The 18983-nt window shown below is 36.0% G+C and overlaps 1 protein-coding gene across 1 annotated transcript in view; it reads left to right on the forward strand.

Annotated features, from left to right (window-relative positions):
• Nucleotides 1-10255, forward strand: part of CACNA2D3 (calcium voltage-gated channel auxiliary subunit alpha2delta 3) — a 455579-nt gene extending 445324 nt beyond the window's left edge. The window contains exons 36-38 of the mRNA XM_035558456.2: nucleotides 8023-8135; nucleotides 8911-8993; nucleotides 9841-10255. Of these exons, the coding sequence (XP_035414349.1) occupies nucleotides 8023-8135; nucleotides 8911-8993; nucleotides 9841-9933 (289 nt within the window). The 3' untranslated portion in view covers nucleotides 9934-10255. The remainder of the gene's footprint in view (nucleotides 1-8022; nucleotides 8136-8910; nucleotides 8994-9840) is intronic.
• Nucleotides 10256-18983: the final 8728 nt, after the last annotated feature.

Raw genomic sequence — 18983 nt, forward strand, 5'->3', positions numbered from 1 at the left:
TACCCAAAACTTTTGGATGTTTGTAAAGTTTCTAAGATGTGTTTGGTAAGGTATTATTATCTGAGCTGTAGATTTATGAGAAAACATTCCCTGATTGATAATGAGAGATGAAGGGCACTTCTGGGGTTTACTGTACCAAACAAAGCAGTTCCCAACCATGCAACAGCTTTCCAAGGTTCCAGATCTTTTGCAGGCATGGGGACAGTGAGGATGATATTGTTCTTTTAAGTCCTTGAATCTAAACTTTGTTTTAAGTAGGTACATTTATACCGACACCAAATTGTGTTAGTCAGTGAGGCTATATGTGGTAGCAATATGTTGCTTGCATGGGGTCACGTTACAGGCCTGAAGCTGAGAGCTTATCTGTGTCTTTTTATATGAGAGAATGACTAGCTGTTTTTTCATATAGTTTAACTTCACTAAGAAATGTTACTATTGGCATATATATTATTTTTACAAATTGCGTTAAAGATATTCTATTCTCTACCATCATTTATTTGGAAGAAAAAAAAAAAAAACACAAGTAGCCCAATTTATGATTGTGGTATAAACATTTCATTCATTCATTTAAAAATGCGGTAAGTGAGAGAAATGTGGGTTGGAAATGTAGCTAGCAGCCTGGAAAGCACATGATAGGAGTTGGGTAAAGCACAGCAGATATCTGCACTTCAGTTGAATGGTTAAAGTTTGTTCCAGACCATTAGGGTTGAACATTTGCAACCAACAGTTATGTTAGGAAGAGATATTTGAGTGCAGAGTGCACAACATTTTCCGTTTACTGTACCCTGGTGCTGGTATGTTTTTTCTTTCTCTAAAAAATAGGAAAGATCAAATTTGACAGATATGAAATGTAATCTCAAATTAAAAACTAATCTTAATCCAAAATACTCAAACTTCTATAATTCATGTTTGCACTCAAAAAATACAATGAAAGGCCTGGAGGGAAGTGGCCAACTTTACATAGATGTTCAAACATCTGAGCTTCCAGTGGGGACTGAGTTGAATACCATAGAAATTCAGAATATTTTTTCAATTCTTTGTGCCTGCATTTAGGTTGCCAATTTGAAAACATTGTCCTATTTTTTTTTCCAGTTCAAACAATCATAGTGAAATTCTTCCATGTTTTGTAGGATTCTTCTTCATGGGCAAAACAACTAATAGCTAAAAGGTCTCTTTTTCATTGCCTCCTAAAAGTGACTGATTACAGAAAAAAAAAAAAAAAAAGGAAAAAAAAAGAATATATGTATAATGGATTTTTTTCCTTGAATTGTGGTGTTAAAGCTTATGATCATGAAATCAAATATGAATCTAAACAGCTATTTAAATGTTTGTAGAATTAAAGTCCTGCCTAAACTGTGTGTTTATCGCAACCATGTACTTGACTGCATAGCTAGCATCTGTCATCATGAGCATGGATATAATAGCAGCATATTTTTGTAAAATTAAAAAAAGAAAAAAAGAAATAGTAGCTGTAAAATATGTCATATAGATCAAAATAATTCTTAGTCCTGAAGATACATGGTTTAAAGCAAAGCACAACAGTGCAGTGTTTCTGTGATAAAGCAAGAATTAAGTTTTAACTAGAAACATACAGCACTGTCTTTAAATAAATTGAATTGCTTTTAATGCTGGTGCCATACTCAAATTGTCTCCGAACCGCAAAGAAATATCTTCCATTCTGCAGGATAAGAAAAAGATATTTTCTCTAAATTTTTGGTTCCTCAAGCATAACCTTGTCCTGTATCTTCAGAGTTCCCCATTGCTTGTTATTCATTTTGTCCCCTCAAACACTTCGCAACCTTTGCTATCTGAAGAAGGAACGGGGAAATGGATCTGAAAACCAGATACTGCTGAATGCTACTTAGAGGTTTACTGTCACTCTTTGTCATTGAAATGTGTCTTGTAGCAGTGTCATTGGCCACCAGCTAGTGGCTGTAAGCCAGGAAAAGGAAAATAGTTCAGTGCAGGTGACCAATAAGTGATTGGGCATTTGGGATGCCCAGTCTGAATAGTATAATACAACTGCGTCCTCTCTACAAGCTGTCTGGCTCACTGTCAGTCCCATATAAAATACGCTGCACTCAACATATGTTCTTAAGATTAGGTGTGTCTGAGGCTATGTAAATGGCTGCTTATTAATAGGGAAACCTCAGGTCTGGGTTTAGTTTGCATTCTGTCCAAAAATGAATGCCAGTAGACAAAGAAATAGATTAGTTCTTCTGTGTGGAAATACAGAGACTAATCTGTTTAACAGGGATATCGATTTCCTTTAATAGCAGATGTTATAGTCAAATAAAGTAAACAACTTAAACGTTATGTTAGCTTAGCAGAATAAGACACATTTTACATATTTGAAGTTGAATTATTTCAGCTTTGCCTGTTATGGATGCGGTTATGTTAGGGAAATTTCATAGAGAAGATGCATATACAGAGTTTGTCCTTGTGACTCAGTCATGAAGCAATGTCCTGTATTAAGCAGTGATGGCAGTAAGTGGCTTACAGAAGGGTGTGATCTTCAAGTTGGCCATGCTCTTACTTCAGGACTGCTTGTCCTATCATCCCTGCCCTTTTCCCCGAGATCTGAACATCCCCCTCCCTTCTAGGCATATTGGTCACTCTCCAGTTGTCTTACTGATACTTTGCCAGACCAGAGGTTCAGAGGCTGCAAGATGAAAGGAAGCAAAAGAAGGACCCTCACTACAAGGACATTGAGGCCCTGGAGTATGTCCAGAGAAGGGCTACGAAGCTGGTGAAGGGTCTGGAACACAAGTCCTGTGAGAAGCAGCTGAGGGAACTGGGGTTGTTTAGTCTGGAGAAGGGGAGGCTCAGGGGAGACCTTATTGCTCTCTACAACTACCTGAAAGGAAGGTGTGGGGAGCTGGAGGTCATCCTCTTCTTGCAGACGACTAGAGGTAATGGCCCCAAGTTGTGCCAGGGGAGGTTCAGGTTGGAAATTAGGAGACATTTATTTTTGGAAAGAGTAGTCAGGCATTGGAACAGGTTGCCCAGGGAGGTGGTGGAGTCACCACCCCTGGGGGTGTTCAAGGAAAGGTTGGACCTGGTGCTTAGGGACATGGTTTGGTGGGTGATATTGGTAGTAAGGGGATGGCTGGACCAGATGATCTTGGAGGTCTTTTCTAACCTTGATGATTCTATGAACCACAGTCTGTGGAAGAAACAATACATTTTATGTAACTGTATGAAAACTTTAATATATACAAACAAGATGAAGAGATTCAAGTTTAAAAGAAAAAAAAAAAGGTTTTAATGTAGTTTGATAGATTTTTTAGAACAGGTGTTGTGGTCCGCATTTAGGTCTAGGCATCAAATTTCACTGAGTTCGGATGCTTTTCCCTACAGGGTCACTGTTCTGCCATTTCAAAGAAAGGAAGACAGGCAGAGGATTACTCAGATCACCACAGACAAGCTCCTGGTCTGAATTATCTTTGAATAGTCTGTGTCTGCAGCATTAGTAGGCACCTAAGTTACATGAGTAAAGGTAGCCATTTTGACTGCCCTCCAAGATGTGTATTACAGTCCTTCTATTAAAGTTTCAAAATTCTAGGCTATCTTAAGAAATTAGAAATAACTGGTTCCCTGTGGGAAGAGTCATTCAGCCACCAGGCACATATAGTGTTGAAGCCTTAGAGAATGCACATATAGTGTTGAAGCCTTAGAGAATGCAATAAGAACTCACTTCTTAAAAGCATGCTTTATTATCATGCCCGCATAAGCATGACTTTAGCAAATATAATTATGAATGCAGTGAGACCTGAATTCCAAATTTTCTGTGTTTTATTCCAAAATGGAAAAATGATTCTGAAGGAACAGGTTTAATAAATACTTGCATGCAAAACCATTACTATTTCCAGGTAAAGCATGAAGCTGATTTTTTTCCAAATCATTTTGAATGATATTTATGCAGATGTTTTTATATGGTCTGATACAGAAATAGGTTAGAAAGGAACAGATAAGGGGTGTGCAACATGAGAAGTGTTATCAAATGCTCTGACTCAAAATACAGAGTTTCTGGAAGGTTTCTTCTCTGCTCTTAGTTTTTCTTGGTTAACAAAACAGTTTGGCATGACTAGATTTTCTTTCTACCCCTTTCAAGTATTAAATTTCTTCCTTCCTCACCTTCCCTTTGAAAGCAAAGTGAAGAAGCAGTTTGTGTTCAGGCCTGTTTTGAACCTCTGGACCGGCACTTTAAATAAACCAAGCCAGTTCCTCAGTGGATGAAAGATGGAGCAGAAATAATTACTAAGGTTCTTATTGACTCAGTGTGACTTCAACGTAACAGGAACCACAACCGCTTATTACATTTTATATATGGAGACATATGCAAGGCTTTTTCTATGCTTCGACTATCAAATGATGATGATACTGTTGTAAAGGAAAAAGGTTCAAATCAAAAGATTTACATTGCTTAACTTAAAAAGAGCTTTTAAACCAAACATTCTCCATCAGTATTAAACATAGGCATTAAACATTTCTTATGCTTTTTAAACCAGCAATAAAGTTTGATAGAAATCTTTACTTTCTCACTGATAGTTCACTCCCATATTGCCAGTGACACAAAGGACAGCCTTAGCCAGCAGGTGTTCAGAAATGCTTATTGTAATATAAATTTTAGAGACTCACAGAGGAGCTTACTTAAAAGGCAAGGCCATTTTCATTAGTTTGTCAGCAACTTTCTTTATTTCCCACTGCAGTCATGCAAGCTGCTTTGCTAGAAACTCTTCTCCCTCGCAGCTAAATCTTGGTGTACACAATGAAACATTTTGGTGGAATATTTCAGTATTTAAAATATTTTGTTCCAACTGTGTTTATGCACCTTTTGTTCCCTGTGAATGTCCAGTTCCTGAGACTTACTGGCATGTACATTCACTCAAAATTAGCTTCAAAGATGCATGTGCATGTCACCATGGAAACTGAATGCTGAACTCAAAAAGAAGACCCACTGCTGGGACGACTGTGGGCTTTCCCCAGCTTGGGCATGGAAGCAGTGCCAGGTGAATTATCTGAATAGTCACAGAGCAACTGCAGAGGTTAATAACTGGCAGAAACTTCTTTGCTGATGACTTAGTGAGGGTAAGAATACCTTATGTCTATGAAATAATCTTAAATTGCAGCAGCTGAAAGAAGTATAATTTGCTTGTGCACATTCTATTAATAGAAAAGAAAGCTAAATTGGATTTTTTTTTTCCTAATTATTTGCTCAACTCAGTCTCTGTCTTCAGTCCTCTGTCTTCACTTGATGATATCTTAATCCTTTGCCTGTGAACACACAAGTAAATGACTGGTGAGGACATGCATTTGGATTCACAACTTCAGTTCAAGATTACATTCAATAATTGTAAAAGAGAAAACATTCATTTACTACTTGTGGAAGTTAATGCTCTTTTTTGAATTTACTTCTAATATGGTCAATAAGAAGCTAGTTGTTCCACTTTGCAAGATATTGGTTAAGATGGATTTGCCCTATGGAATATAACTGCTGCAGCAAACCAGAAGTTTCATATTTTTATGGCTGTTTATCTGACAGTCACATATTCCTTGGCAGTTACCATAAGGCTAGGCACCTTACAAACATTTGTAACAGATAAACAGACTATAGATTTATAACAATATTCAGTGTTCAGTAAATGGAACCAGTGTAAATTGTAGATGTCTATCATATAATTCCAAAAGTACAAAGTTTTTTTTTGACTTAATATATTGCTCATTGCAGCTTCTTTAACTGATAATTTCCATAAATGCAGGCATATACAGAGTAACCCAAATTACCATGTCTAGCAAAATTTTCTGTAGAACTTCATTCCTACCAACCTTCATAGCCTTTAACCATTTTGTCAGAGAATCCATGTAATCATCTACTCAACATCACAATTCCATAGTGAAAACTTTCTTCTGGGTTAAATTTTTTTTATTATTATTTTTTTCCTCTTTCTTCTTTGGGGAAGGAGTACCCTATACTGTGCAGTCCTTATGCCATGCTACAGAAGTGGCTGAAAGAAGAAATAATATGGGAAATGTGTCCACCTTTTGTGAAATGCCACCTTTAGGGCTGGCTGTACGGTACATGCTTTCTCACAGGCTTCAGTATTCACCTGGGGAGCACGAAAAGGGGTTATTACAAAAGCACTTTGAGCCAGACATACATTAGGTACAACAGAAGAGTGGTTATTCCCCACTCCTCAAAGAGGAATGAATCATTTAGCAAACAATTAATTGTGACAATATTTTTTGTCTTTCAGATACTTTTCTTTAGTTTTAAAGATTCAATAAATACAAGTTTCTGAATGCTCAAAATCCAAATGAAAAGAAATCGCGCTTTTTTTTTTTTTTCTGTCCTTTGGGGTTTGATTTATACATAACTGTTTTGTGAAATTCATGCAGTACAATTTTGGCGTTACTGTCTGTTAAAGATTTTCCCTCCTTTTCTTTTATTGGCCCCATTTCTCCCACACACAAATCCACAAAGCCACAGATGCTCCATTACAATGATGTCAGTCTTGCTACATGCTCCAGCTGTTTGGTAGGTACATTTATAAAGTTCAACCTCTTACATTATGCCATAAATGTATATTTCATGTATAAACATAAAGCTAACATATTGCAGATCACTCTAAGTGTAATTTTAATGGAGGTTTAGTAAGTTTAAAAAAATACCAAAAAGTGTTTAATCTTTCCGTTGGCAACATTTTTATAGCAGGTTTTCCAATTATTTTTTTCTGAAACTGGGTTCAAATATGCCGCACCCCTTCCACTATTTCATCTTCTGTGATTTTTGGAAAATGCAGGGAGTTATTTTAGTAAGACAATATGCATTTTAACTAAAGATGTCTGAGGAAAATATGTTTCTCTCCACATCATCTTGGTGCTCAAGCCATCACTTAAGGTTCTGTGCATTTACTAGTGTACCACACTGAAAAACACCTAATTCCTGGAACTGTCTGATTTCAACAATACTCAGTATGGCAGATATTCTGTAAATATGATATAGAAATTCTGACATAACATTTATATATATATATATATATTTATAAAGAAATGGCTCTAAGTCTTAAAGCCTTTCTTTGTATCATGTCCTGAATTTCAAAGAAAGGTTTAAACAGTGCCTACTTAGCTCTTCCTCCACCCTTTCTCTTTGGTACATGCTTAAAAGTTCAGCTTATTGAAACTATGTGGATCACTGAGTTGTGTCCACAGATTCCTTCCCTGGTCTCTCCTGGGTGCTTTCCTTCTCACAAGCAATGCCTTTATTTCTCTCACGCCTTTTGAATTGCATACTTTGTCTTAATTTTAATGTGGTGCTGATTTATCACCATATTTGTACCGTATAGTCGTCATCATTCTAAAATAAATCTCCTCACTTAGGAAGATTTTGAGGTTTAATCTCTCATTTGTTGTCTCAGTAATAAAATGACTCTCAAGAGGCCAGGTGAAAGCTGAGATCTTTCTCAATAGTTCAAGTAGCTACACACAAGGTCCAGAGTGAATAAACCCCTAATGTGATTCTAGAGGCTAAAGAAGGGACCAGGAGTTATTGCCATCTGGCTGCAGAAGAACCTTACTTATTTATGCAGATTGGTTTCATGGGTACTTAAAAATTCCAGATCATAAATAGATAGCTAAGTATTCATTATGTAGGAAAGATTCATTATTAAAGGAAGAAAAAAGAATGATAAACTCCTTGGTAATTCACTTGTGTCCCAGTTCAGGGTAACAGGCATTAGCATATCAGCAGTATAAGCCTATCCGTTCTGCTACACCTGTCTGCTAAGCATCATGAACATCTCAAAATGTGCAGCCATATTCTATGAGCTGAGGAAAGCATTGCCCAAGGCCCTCTACTTCTACAAGGTGTAGAGATTTAGTATGATTATATATAAAGTTATAAAGTCAATGATGTTTGTGACTGTAATACAGGTGTTGTTGAGAAGTTCAAAATACCTTAACAAAACTTGTTGCTAAGAAATACAGAATATTGCCATTAATTGCTTTCTTTTTTATTTGCAGGTCTTTTGTCATCCAGCAAATCCCAAGCAGCAATCTTTTTATGGTGGTAGTGGACAATGAATGCTTCTGTGATTCTGTGCCGCCAATTACCATGGCACCTATAGAAATAAGGTATATCCTTTTATTTGCCAAGTTGTGAAGAACAGATTCAAGATGCAAGTATTGAAAAATTTCTTCTTACATAAGAACTTGCATTACATGACTTAAGAATCTCAAATAATGTATCATTCTCCATTATAAAGTGCTGGGGCTGTAATTCACATTTTAGATATTTAGGATAACCAATACAAATTAAGAAACACACTTACACACATCTTTGAGTATTGTAAGGTCACAGTCTGCTTTTTTAGATAGCTGAAAATCTTCCATGTTAGGCAGTAAGGATGTAAGTTCCTTCTGAGCTGCTGATATTAGAACTTATGAAACTTCTTACAGTATAGACTTTTTTAAAAATTATTTCACAGTTGTACTGGAGCATTGAAAATGCTTCAGAATGCTGCTTTCCATAAATATGAAAATTTAGTAAAGTAAATATATCACTTGTATTTTTAGTTGCCATACTTTTTATTCTGTGCTGTTCCGTATATTTCCGGGTTTGTTTTCTCTCTTAAGATGGAATTTATCAAAAGTAGTGTGCTTTTATTGCAGACTTATTATTGAAAGACAGGTTAACAGTGTAAGTGCAAATGATACTGTCTAAGCAATGGATCACCGAGGCATTTAGAATTACCTTATTTTTCTTATGTTGATCACACATTTCTCCTTGGATATTTGAGAGGGAAAAGGAAGGAGCTAAAAGAATTGCACTATATGCATTTCAAAACACTCAGATGAACTCAGGACATTTAAATGCAGTGCTCAGAAGATCTCTCCTTAACTACATCGTACATAACGAATCTCTTAAATGTGAACGTTTAAAATCTCAGAAGATAAGAAGACGCCCAGAATCTTGTCATGGATTTCACCCTGAAGTAAGTTTTTACTTCTTTCTTTTGGACTCTGGTAGATGTTTTATTTCTTTGAAAAAATAAAGAGGAGAGATATCTTCTAATATAAAACATCAGGAAATATTCAGAACACTCAGAACACGTTACTAAGGGAAGTGAGTGACATTGTAAGTGCAGAAAAAAATTTTAGAACTCCTATAGACATTGTCTTGACTTGCTGCTTTTGTAGACTGTTTTATATCACATAATAGAAAGTGGTAGGATGTAAGCACAGACTGGCAGCCAGGAATATTTGAGAGTTCATTCTGCCTCAGGCACTGACCGCAAGATTCCTCATTAGGGATGGTTGGGAACTTCGTGCTGTTACTGTTTTTTTCAGTGACTAACTTCACTATATCAACTGCCATGGTATAGTCATTACATTTACACATAATATTGCTTGGGAGGGATCACTGCACATATTTACTAGCCTGTGTTCTCCACAATATTCATTTGTCTAGCAGCAAGAAGATAGAGACCAGGACATGATTACAGTCGTTCATATAGCATATGTTCATAGACACCAATTTTACTCTATAGTAACTATTTAGTAGTGCCTTTGGTGTTGTAATGGAATGTAGAATGAGACCTAAAATATGGCATGAAGGTCATCGTGTAATTCTTGTTGGTCCTGCTTAGTTTCAGTCTATAACCTAAACTTGTTCAAATGAAAATATGCACCTGTATTACTTTCTAAGTATATTTATTTCATGGTTTTCATTTTGTTGGTGGTATCTTCTTTTGCCTCTGTAGTTTGATAAATGCTCATATATCACAGTTGAGTGTAATGGCTTGTATTTTTTTTCCCTTTTTTTTTTTTTTCTCTCTTTAGGAAAATGCAAGAGAATGTGGTGGTGTCCCAGGCCTCACTGCTAAACCTCCTTTTGTTCTTCTTCCTTTGCTGTTGACAATTTTCTCAAGGTGACATTGACTGATATGTTCAATTGGCATGCTAATACATGGATAAACTGTGAACTGGGAAATGGTGCAACACAGAGGACATGAAATATAGTCAGAGCATCAGCATTTCATGATTTTAAACTGTTGGTGATATAAATTCTTAAAGATATGTTGAAAAAAAAGATTTATCTTTTTACTTTGCTAGTCATGCAGATGTGAATTTGGCATATGGTAGTCATGATTCATCAAAAAAGGACTTGGTAGATAGACAGAGGTGACCATTGCTTTGTCCCATTGAAAATAATTTAAAACTGTGTACTTTTTCAATAAAGTATATTAAAATCACAGTTTCAGAGTGCATTTTAAGTCCAGTAATGTATTTGTTCCATTAATTAATAATGGGAGGGAAATAAACTAAGTCAAAGATATTTTCGTATGCTCTTAGCCTATTTCTGAAAAGATTCAGAGAAGAAAATGAGTTAGCTTTTATAATAAGGGAGAATAGCTTTTATTAACAAGTCAAGAAAACATATGTGCATATATGAAGCTGAGCAGGTAGTATGCTGTGTTGATTTATAGTGAAGTTTTGCTTTCTGGAAATAGCTATAAAACATCTCAGTCACATTTAGAAAGTGAGCCAAAGCCCGATTAAAGCCTTTTCCCTAACTTGGGCAAGCTTTAGATCAGATTGTTTGATTTGCTTGCAGATGGCAAAATTAAATACTTTTCATCTGGTACAATTTGTGGGAAGATACATAAAGTAATCTATATAAAAGGATGATACTGTTTTGTTAGTGTTCTGGCCTATAGACAGTATGTCAGCTAGGACAAATTCCTCCTGAGGAAATTCATAAGCAGAGAAAGTGTGACTTAACAACACGTCTGCGTCAGCAGTACTCATTATGGGTTTCACTGAGAATTCATTGAGGCGCTCACCCTCAGTGGGCAAAGATCAAGACCAATATTTCTTAATTCTAGGCCTTACGTTCTTCTGTGTAAGGGAAATATGATAAAGTAAGTTTTTGGAGTCCTTTAAAGCTCTATACAAAGAGGGCTATTTATCCTACCCTTAGTATAATGAGTTCTCTCTTGCAGTTAGTAGTAATGTCCCTGCTGTGGGCATGTTTGCTGAGGATTTTTATTTTTCAAGCATGTTTTAATCTCTCAGTTTATCTTTGGATTTTTATATGAAGTAGAGTGCTATCAAGAGAATAACCTTGCTCTACCATAACCTTCTAACAATATAATATATTAGATACAAAATAAAATGCCACTATTCTAAATCTGGTGCTGGAAGACTGCAATTTCCTATCTGGGAGCAAGAATGCTTCTAGCATTAGATAATAACTAAACAGATTTGCTATGTATCCTAGGTGAGAATAGGGAGCTAAAGCTGATGGGGCTTTGTCTTAAGCATGACTATGCAGGTTGTAAGAGGAAGACTAGTAAAATAAAATTTTCATTTAAATAGGTTCAAATGCACTGGTTCTTTCTCTGGTTCCAAAACCAAACAGATCTTTGAAATCTTTTTTTTTTTTCTCACCTTTTTTTGGTTAAGAGTATTTTCCTCCAGACCCCTCTGTCCTTCCTTGTTGGTCTCACAGTAACTCACCAAGGGAATAATTTTCCAGCTAACATTCAGTCAAGCTGTTGTCCTAGTGGCATGCTCTGTTTACTAAGGTAATTGGGGATTCAAGGCATTTTCTGCACTTGGACGGACACAGATATTGTGCAGTTCTTTGCTTTGTTTTTCTATGAGCACCAGTCCCCCCTACTCTCCAAAATCGATCCCAATAATTTGTTTATAAAGTATTTTAGTTTCTGATTTTCCTTACGCTTTTCCAGAATGCACAACACTAGAGCCTCATAATGCTTTTGTATGTGGTTTGTTTTTTCTCAGTGCAACTTAAATGGGAAATGCTTATAAACCAGGTGTTTTTTCCTTGTTTGTTAGTAGAAAGTGGAAAAATAACCAACAACAAAAACACCTTTCTCATTAGAGGCTTAGAAAAGCTCTGCATGAAAATGCTTATTCTGTCTATGTACAAATCATCATTGCTCTTACAAAGAGAAGAAATACATGAAAGGAGAAAATTGACTTCTACTGAACCATGATGAAAGCACCTAATAATAATTCATTGTTAATTTTGGAAAGGGTAGACAGTTTTGTAATTAGAAAGGAGCCAGGGAGTAACAAGAGACATTAAAATACGACAGTGTAAATTAATATTGTTAAAGAGATTAGAATATGCATGTATAAATGAGTATTGCTCAGAAAAACTGACAGTTCATTCTCATGTATTAAGACAAAGTTTATAGGCAGAATGTACTGGTGTAAAAAAAAGCAGTTGCTGTGTAAACAGAATAATCCAAATAAGTGTAAAAGCATATTTAATGAGTTGTTATTTCTTTGCTAATTAAGACATCTTTTTAATTTTATGTTCATTCTTGTAGAACTTTGTGATGTAAGTTAAATGCAGCTTCGTAAAGCCAGTGGTTTAGGAGAAATGGATATTTCACCTTGGGTTCAGATTTATGGATCCTTGCCTGTTCAGGTTCTCCTCTTCAATTGAGTAGGTTGAATCAATGACAGTTGGGTTGCTTTTTTCCGAATTGCAACCATCAATCAGGAGTGCATGAAACAGATCAACAGTAGGCTGGTGATAATGCTGTGAGATCTCTAATTATTTGAACTAATTGGCAGCATCTATACTGGTAAATTAAATATGTCTGGAAACATTTGGGGGCATTGAGGCCAACTGGCTCAGAGTGGCGTATGTATATGCTAGTGAGATCTCTTGGCCTCTGTATCAGAGCAGCTGCAATACAAACTGCCTATGTCCAAATGCAGAAACAATGACTATGAGCTTTATGGGACAGAGTTAACTGACACAGGCTGAAAGCATGCCAAGAGCTATTCGAAACAGTTTTACAGAAAAGCTGATCTCATTCTAATGCATAGGAATGTTCCCGACTGTTTAGTTTACCAGTCTGTACGTCATCATTAGCTCTGAAACGTGGAGAAAGTGTGAAGATACAGTGAAGTGGCTCTGTGCTGTCATACCATAGCCTGTAGCAGCTCATAGAAGGTGGGAATAAATTTCATAATCTCACTAATCCTAATCATAACCTCACTAATCCACTAATGCTACTTAATTTAAATCCTAAAAATGTCCTGCAAGGTCTGATCCAAAGCCCAATGTAGTGAATAGAAAGACACAGATGTATATATACGTATATACATATTTACAAACATATGCGTATATATAAACTATATGCATTTTTAATAAACAGGAAATTAAGACATCACCCATAGTTCTTATCTCCCTAAATCTGAGATCAAATCCAAGTAGAACCAGGAGAACTGTACAATATGTTTCTACACAGCAAGAGGCATAGCTGAAAGTTTCAGCTTCTGCAGGGCTTGGATTCCTTTTTTCTTTTTTTTTTTTTTTTTGCTGGTAATGGCATTGATTTTCAACTTATTAACCCCAGCTGCCTTGTCTTCCTTTAATCTTGATACAACAAAAGCTGTTTGGGAGCTCAGAACCAGGCATGGACACACCATTTTTTAATGGCTTTGTGTGGGAAAACTGTCTGCCCATAACTGTCAGTGCTGCAAACACGCCTTTAAAATCCTGTAAGCCAGAGAGCCTCAGGCAGGTTTTTGCAGCTGTGCTATCTCTTCTCATTGTTTCTGTGACACTGAGACTGCCTGACCCACTGCATTTTGCTGCCAGGGCTGATTCTGCAATGTATATGCTAGGCAAAGCAGGTGGTTGCCTAGAGCAAGAAGATATTAAAAGCAGCAGTGATTGTTTCATTGTGTAAATGGCTTCAAGAGACTGTTTCAGTTTTCTTCTGATAGCAACAGCACCAGAACAAGGCGCTGGCCCTTTGGGTTCAGAAGGCAAGATGGAAGTTTGACTCAGGTTTGAGGCTAGAACAAGGCACTTATTTCCAATTGTCTCCTGAGCCCTTTCTGGCCTCCAAGGACTTTTACATACTGGCACTTTCTGTGCCTCACAAATTCCCACTTATGCAACTTTAAAGTAAATAGGCATTCACAATTGGAAAGTTTTCCAGAGAAGAGTGCTTCAAAATCCTGCAACTGTGGAAAATATTAAGTTTACTTGATTTTCCTACTTGATTATTCTATTCCCTGAGCTGTCCAAGATACTTCCATTACTGTTTTGTTTTTTGTTTGTTTGTTTGTTTGCTTGTTTCTTCTTGTCCAAGTTCTTCCCCATGGTTCTGAAGTTTTCAAGTAAGTATTTAGCTGGCTTACTATTTATCTGTTTTACAACAATGTGCTCTTTCTGACAGGCCCAGCTCTCCCATGTACCTACTGAGAGTGAGAGATATGGTTCCCATATATAGCATCTACAGAAGATCTCACTGGAGTTTATCACTTACAGTCCAGTCTGAAGGCAGTTTTCTTTTCCTCTCATCTTTAGCTTTTGGCCATGAAGCTCAGATCCTATTTCTGCCAATATTATATATATATATTTTTGCTATAGCTCTTTGGGAGGATTTACCTCGTCTTCCAGAGTCGGTTCTATGTTTCTTCCCTATGGTACTGTTGAAGCTGGATGTTATAACTTGGATATACTAAATCATATTGTGTTTTCTTGTGATGCTCTGAGTGAAGCGAGATGTTTCCAATGCTTTCAGACTTTTTTTGCTCCTTCTTCCCATAGTAACTGGTCGATGAAGTGAATGTTATTTTACTGTCTGTAATTCCAGTATAAATTATTTTAAAAGTCCATAGTTCTGCCTAGCAGATGCTTTGAAGAATTTCAGAGCACATTGTTAATCTGGGAAGAACCCATTGACTTTCCCATTGACATTGATTGGTTCAGAGGTGGAGTAAGAGGCACTTTGCATTATAGTTGACTTAGATCTAGGTTAAAGACAGTAAACAAAGCTATATTACCCTTCAGTATTAACAAAATGTATGCAGTGTAGTTTAAAACAAAAAAATATATCATTCATAATATTTGTTAAATGCTTAATAATCAGTTTTAAGAACCTGAAACTTCACTTTCAGAATTAGATGTGATTGTAACTGAAATGAGTGTAAACAAGGTATGCTCTTTCATATTTTCTTTAACATCTCTCATAGTATTGCATTACCAGGTTACAGATATTTAGAACATCTAATCACTGAGGCTTCCTTTAGTTCTTTAATTTAAAAAGAAGAAAAAAAAGACACCCTGAAGCAAACAGAGAAAAGTAATTAAAGGATGGTAATTAAATTGTTAATGGTTTTCTCCTAAGTGTGTAAGTGGCCTTATTAGGGAGCAACCAGTAGAGCTGTGAACTGATCCATCCATCCAAGTGCTGAGATGCTGAAACCTTCAGAGGACAATTTCCATTTCAACATTGTTGAACAGATTTGATTGCTCATCGTTTTGGCAGAAAGAACCAGATAACTGTGTTTATGCCAAGTTACCCTATAACACCTCACCAAGTGTGAAAAGCTCACTTTTTCTCTCCTCTGCTGCTATCAGTTTCTGGCAGCATATGGGGGTGCCTTGTCTAAGCACAGATTTGTATCTATTTCACCCCAAGTTTGACAAAACAGCATTAAAAAAAATCTATGCTGTATCAAGATAAGTGACATAAAAGCTGCTGCATTCCTTCTGATAATATTTTAACTGTTAATTGAAAGTCCTTTTTTTTTTTGTTTACATTAAATGGAATTGAGGCTGAATCTCCAGTTAGTCATGTCAGGGCACTGCAGAATCCAAGCTCCTTATTGAAGAATTCATTCAGGAATGGTTATCTCCTACTGAGTTCTTTTATCAAAGGGTTATAAGGAGTTGACAGTTATTTGGGCCTCTGTAAGATCAAACTCAAAACCTGTTTGCTGTTGTTGTTGTGTGTTTTTTTTCCCCTCCAGATGTGGTCTTGAACTGCACTTATATATGTTTAAAACAGCCTTGTAAGAAAGGGTTACCATTGACAATTCTGAGTCAAATTCGAACCTTAACACCAGAAGTTCAAGTGGTTAATGCTGGGTTTGTTTGACTGTGTTAGGATTTAGTTTGCAACTTTAACACGCTGGGTATTTCACTTACAGGAGAAAGGGAAGATCAGATTTCAGTTCATAGCAAGAAGTGTTTTGAATCAACTATTTAAATGTCTTAGGAAAAGCGCTAAGTGCTTAACTGAGAATAGCTAGTTGGGACTAGTTGGGATAGCTGAACTAATCAAGAATGCTTTTGGCAGACATGCAAATGTGCAGATGGCTCCTGAGACAGGAAATAAAGAATTGTTTTGTTTCATTTCTTTGTTAGTGTTTTGGCACTGGTCAGTTGGGTTTCACTGGAAAATGAAAGATTATTTTTTCATTTGCCCATGTTGTTTGTGGGGGAAAAAAAGGTAGAATTAATTTGTAAGCAGCCAGCTGCATTGCTGGATCTTGTAATACCACCTCTGAGACATTACTGTGATATATACAATAGTTTAGATAGAAATCCCAAGTTCCTGTCAATATTTTGTTATCAGTTATAGTTAATGAAGCTGTTTAGGTACATCTGTTTCCTGTATACACATGTGAGTGAAATGTTTTGGGGAAAAAGAAACCTGCTTATATTGCTAGTTTCTAAACATCAAAAACAAAACAGATCCACAATTAATTTGTAATTTCATTATCTCTAACAGACTTTAAAAAGCAGGACACCAAACCTAGTGATAAAGACTCTAATGGAGTCTTTTGATTTCCCATCATCAGATCTTTGCGGTTTTCAGAAAGATGTTTTGTTTTAAAGCAGACATTCTTCCTGCTTTTTCTTCTTCAGTCTTTAAAAGTGCAAATACAGATAATTTCAAGAACTCCAAGGAAGTCTATCCTCTGGAGAAATGCTGAAGAAAATATTTTGAATTGCGCTTAAAACCTGAAGTTAATGTGATACACTTAAATTCATACAAGTATGGATTCAACATGGGATATTTAATTATTGTCCTTTAGGTCCACTAGTAATGATATGAGCAGAGATCTCAGTAGGAAGATAAATGTTCTGTGAGATATAAGAAGGTCAAGAATTGTTATTTTCCACTGATAAAACCTTTCTTGGCAGAAATCTTCCAGATTTTATTTAAAAGAAGAAGAAAAAAAAAAAACTTTTAAAACTTGGGTTTATGAGTACTTAGAGAGGCATTTTTTAACCATGAAATCCTTTTGACATATGGCAGTCATTATATATTTGCATCTGTCTATCTTGAAAGATTTTTTTTCTAATAGAAGATACTTAGAAGCTTCACATTTACCATATTTTTCAATAATCACTTGAGAACTTCTTAACAGTAAACAATGATCTTAAACTGCCTTGCCAAGCATGTAAATGATCTACAATGCCTAATGCACCAAAGATTTTTGCATATTTTCAGCTCTGCATTTGGGACCTCTAGGCAATGCTGTTTCAGATTAGGACAAACCATGAATTTCTTAACTGTTTCACTTGAGGGAGGGCTTTATCCTTCTGATATTCATGGCAGAAAACCTGGAAATTTGTCCTACCCTACCCTGTCCAAATACAGCAACCCTATCTTCATTAGCATCTGACAGATTTAAAAGTAGTAGAGGGTATCCTATGCAGAAAATAAAATACTCTAAGTAAAATAAACACACAAAAAACTTTGTGCTTAATACCCCTGCCCATCCAGCTCTTGCCTGAGTCTTACACAAGAAGCAACCTCCCTTGTAACATGGCAGACTTAGAAAAGGGAAAGTGTGGCGTTTTGAAAGGTAAGAATGACAATTTCCATTCTGTAAGAACCAGTAGAAATATCAATGCTATATTCTTGGAAATATTCTTTCTTTTATATAGACCATTTTATATGGTAAAACAACCTAAGAGCAGGTAAGGCATATAAAATTCAGCTTACCAGAACTCCCAGTCTCTCTCAAAGAGATCTTAAATGGTGCCTATAAGCTGAAGTGTAACATCTGAAAAGTCTACTTCCTGGAAGAAGAGGATATTAAACTATGGTAAAAGCCTTAACATAGTTAAGTAACTGTGTAACATTACAAAATACTCCCAACAAGCCTTCTGGCTCATTTGTTACTGAACTTCTAGAAACATGAATTTCTATTACCAGACCGTATTCTGGAAGACATTTGCATCTCACCTAAATGAAAAAAAACAGGTGCTTCTCAATCAGGCAACACTCTGACATATCAGTAGATCAGGTTTTGCCTTTTTTAATAGCCAAATAATCATTGAAGAAACACAATCATAGCATTCATGAAGAGGAAAAGAGAAAGCAAATGGATATAAAATTGACATATTATTCTTTGTTCCAGTCTTTGGAGACTGCCATGCTCCACATCTGTTTCTTCTCCATGGTTTTATCATGACGGATCTTTTCTGCTATGGCTTATAGGGCTCTAGGTTCTTTTAAATTCTTCCATTTTGTGTTTCTATTCTTACTTACTTGTTTTACATGAGTTTTCAAAAGAAATTCAGAAAAAAGAAAACCACCCAACAACAAAAAAAACACCCCCCAAAAAAACACCCAAAAGAAAAACACCCAACAAACCAACAAACCCAAGTGTTGTATCCTAGAAGATAAATACCTTAATGAATCTTTTTTGGAGTTTTACATATAGTCTGCTACCATCAGATCTGAAAAAAAAAAAAATGGTTTCACGGTACTATAGAAGATATTTTTGTGTGTGTATGTATCTATACATGTATATATATTTAAATACACTATCATTCTGGAAAAAAAAAAGTCACATTATAAAGAGCATTCTTTTACTTACACAGATATTGATAAGCAGCATGTCATCCTAGAACATCCTTACTTTCTGGTTCTGATTACACCTTCTTAACCTAGTCTATACCTATGCACTGGAGTGCAATAATTCATGAAATATTATGGGCCATGGATATTTCAAGCTGGCCTCTCAAGTGACAGCATAACTTTTTCACAATCTCCTGGTCCAGTCTTCAACAGAGAATGTAAATCCTTGTCTCCTTTCCCTCCCTGATGAATTTAAAGAGTGCAGCAGTATTTTCTCTACCCATTCATTGCACAACAAGGTTCCCTACATTTCTTTACATC

Source organism: Cygnus atratus, chromosome 10 (genome assembly GCF_013377495.2).
Source record: "Cygnus atratus isolate AKBS03 ecotype Queensland, Australia chromosome 10, CAtr_DNAZoo_HiC_assembly, whole genome shotgun sequence".
NCBI lineage: Eukaryota > Metazoa > Chordata > Aves > Anseriformes > Anatidae > Cygnus > Cygnus atratus.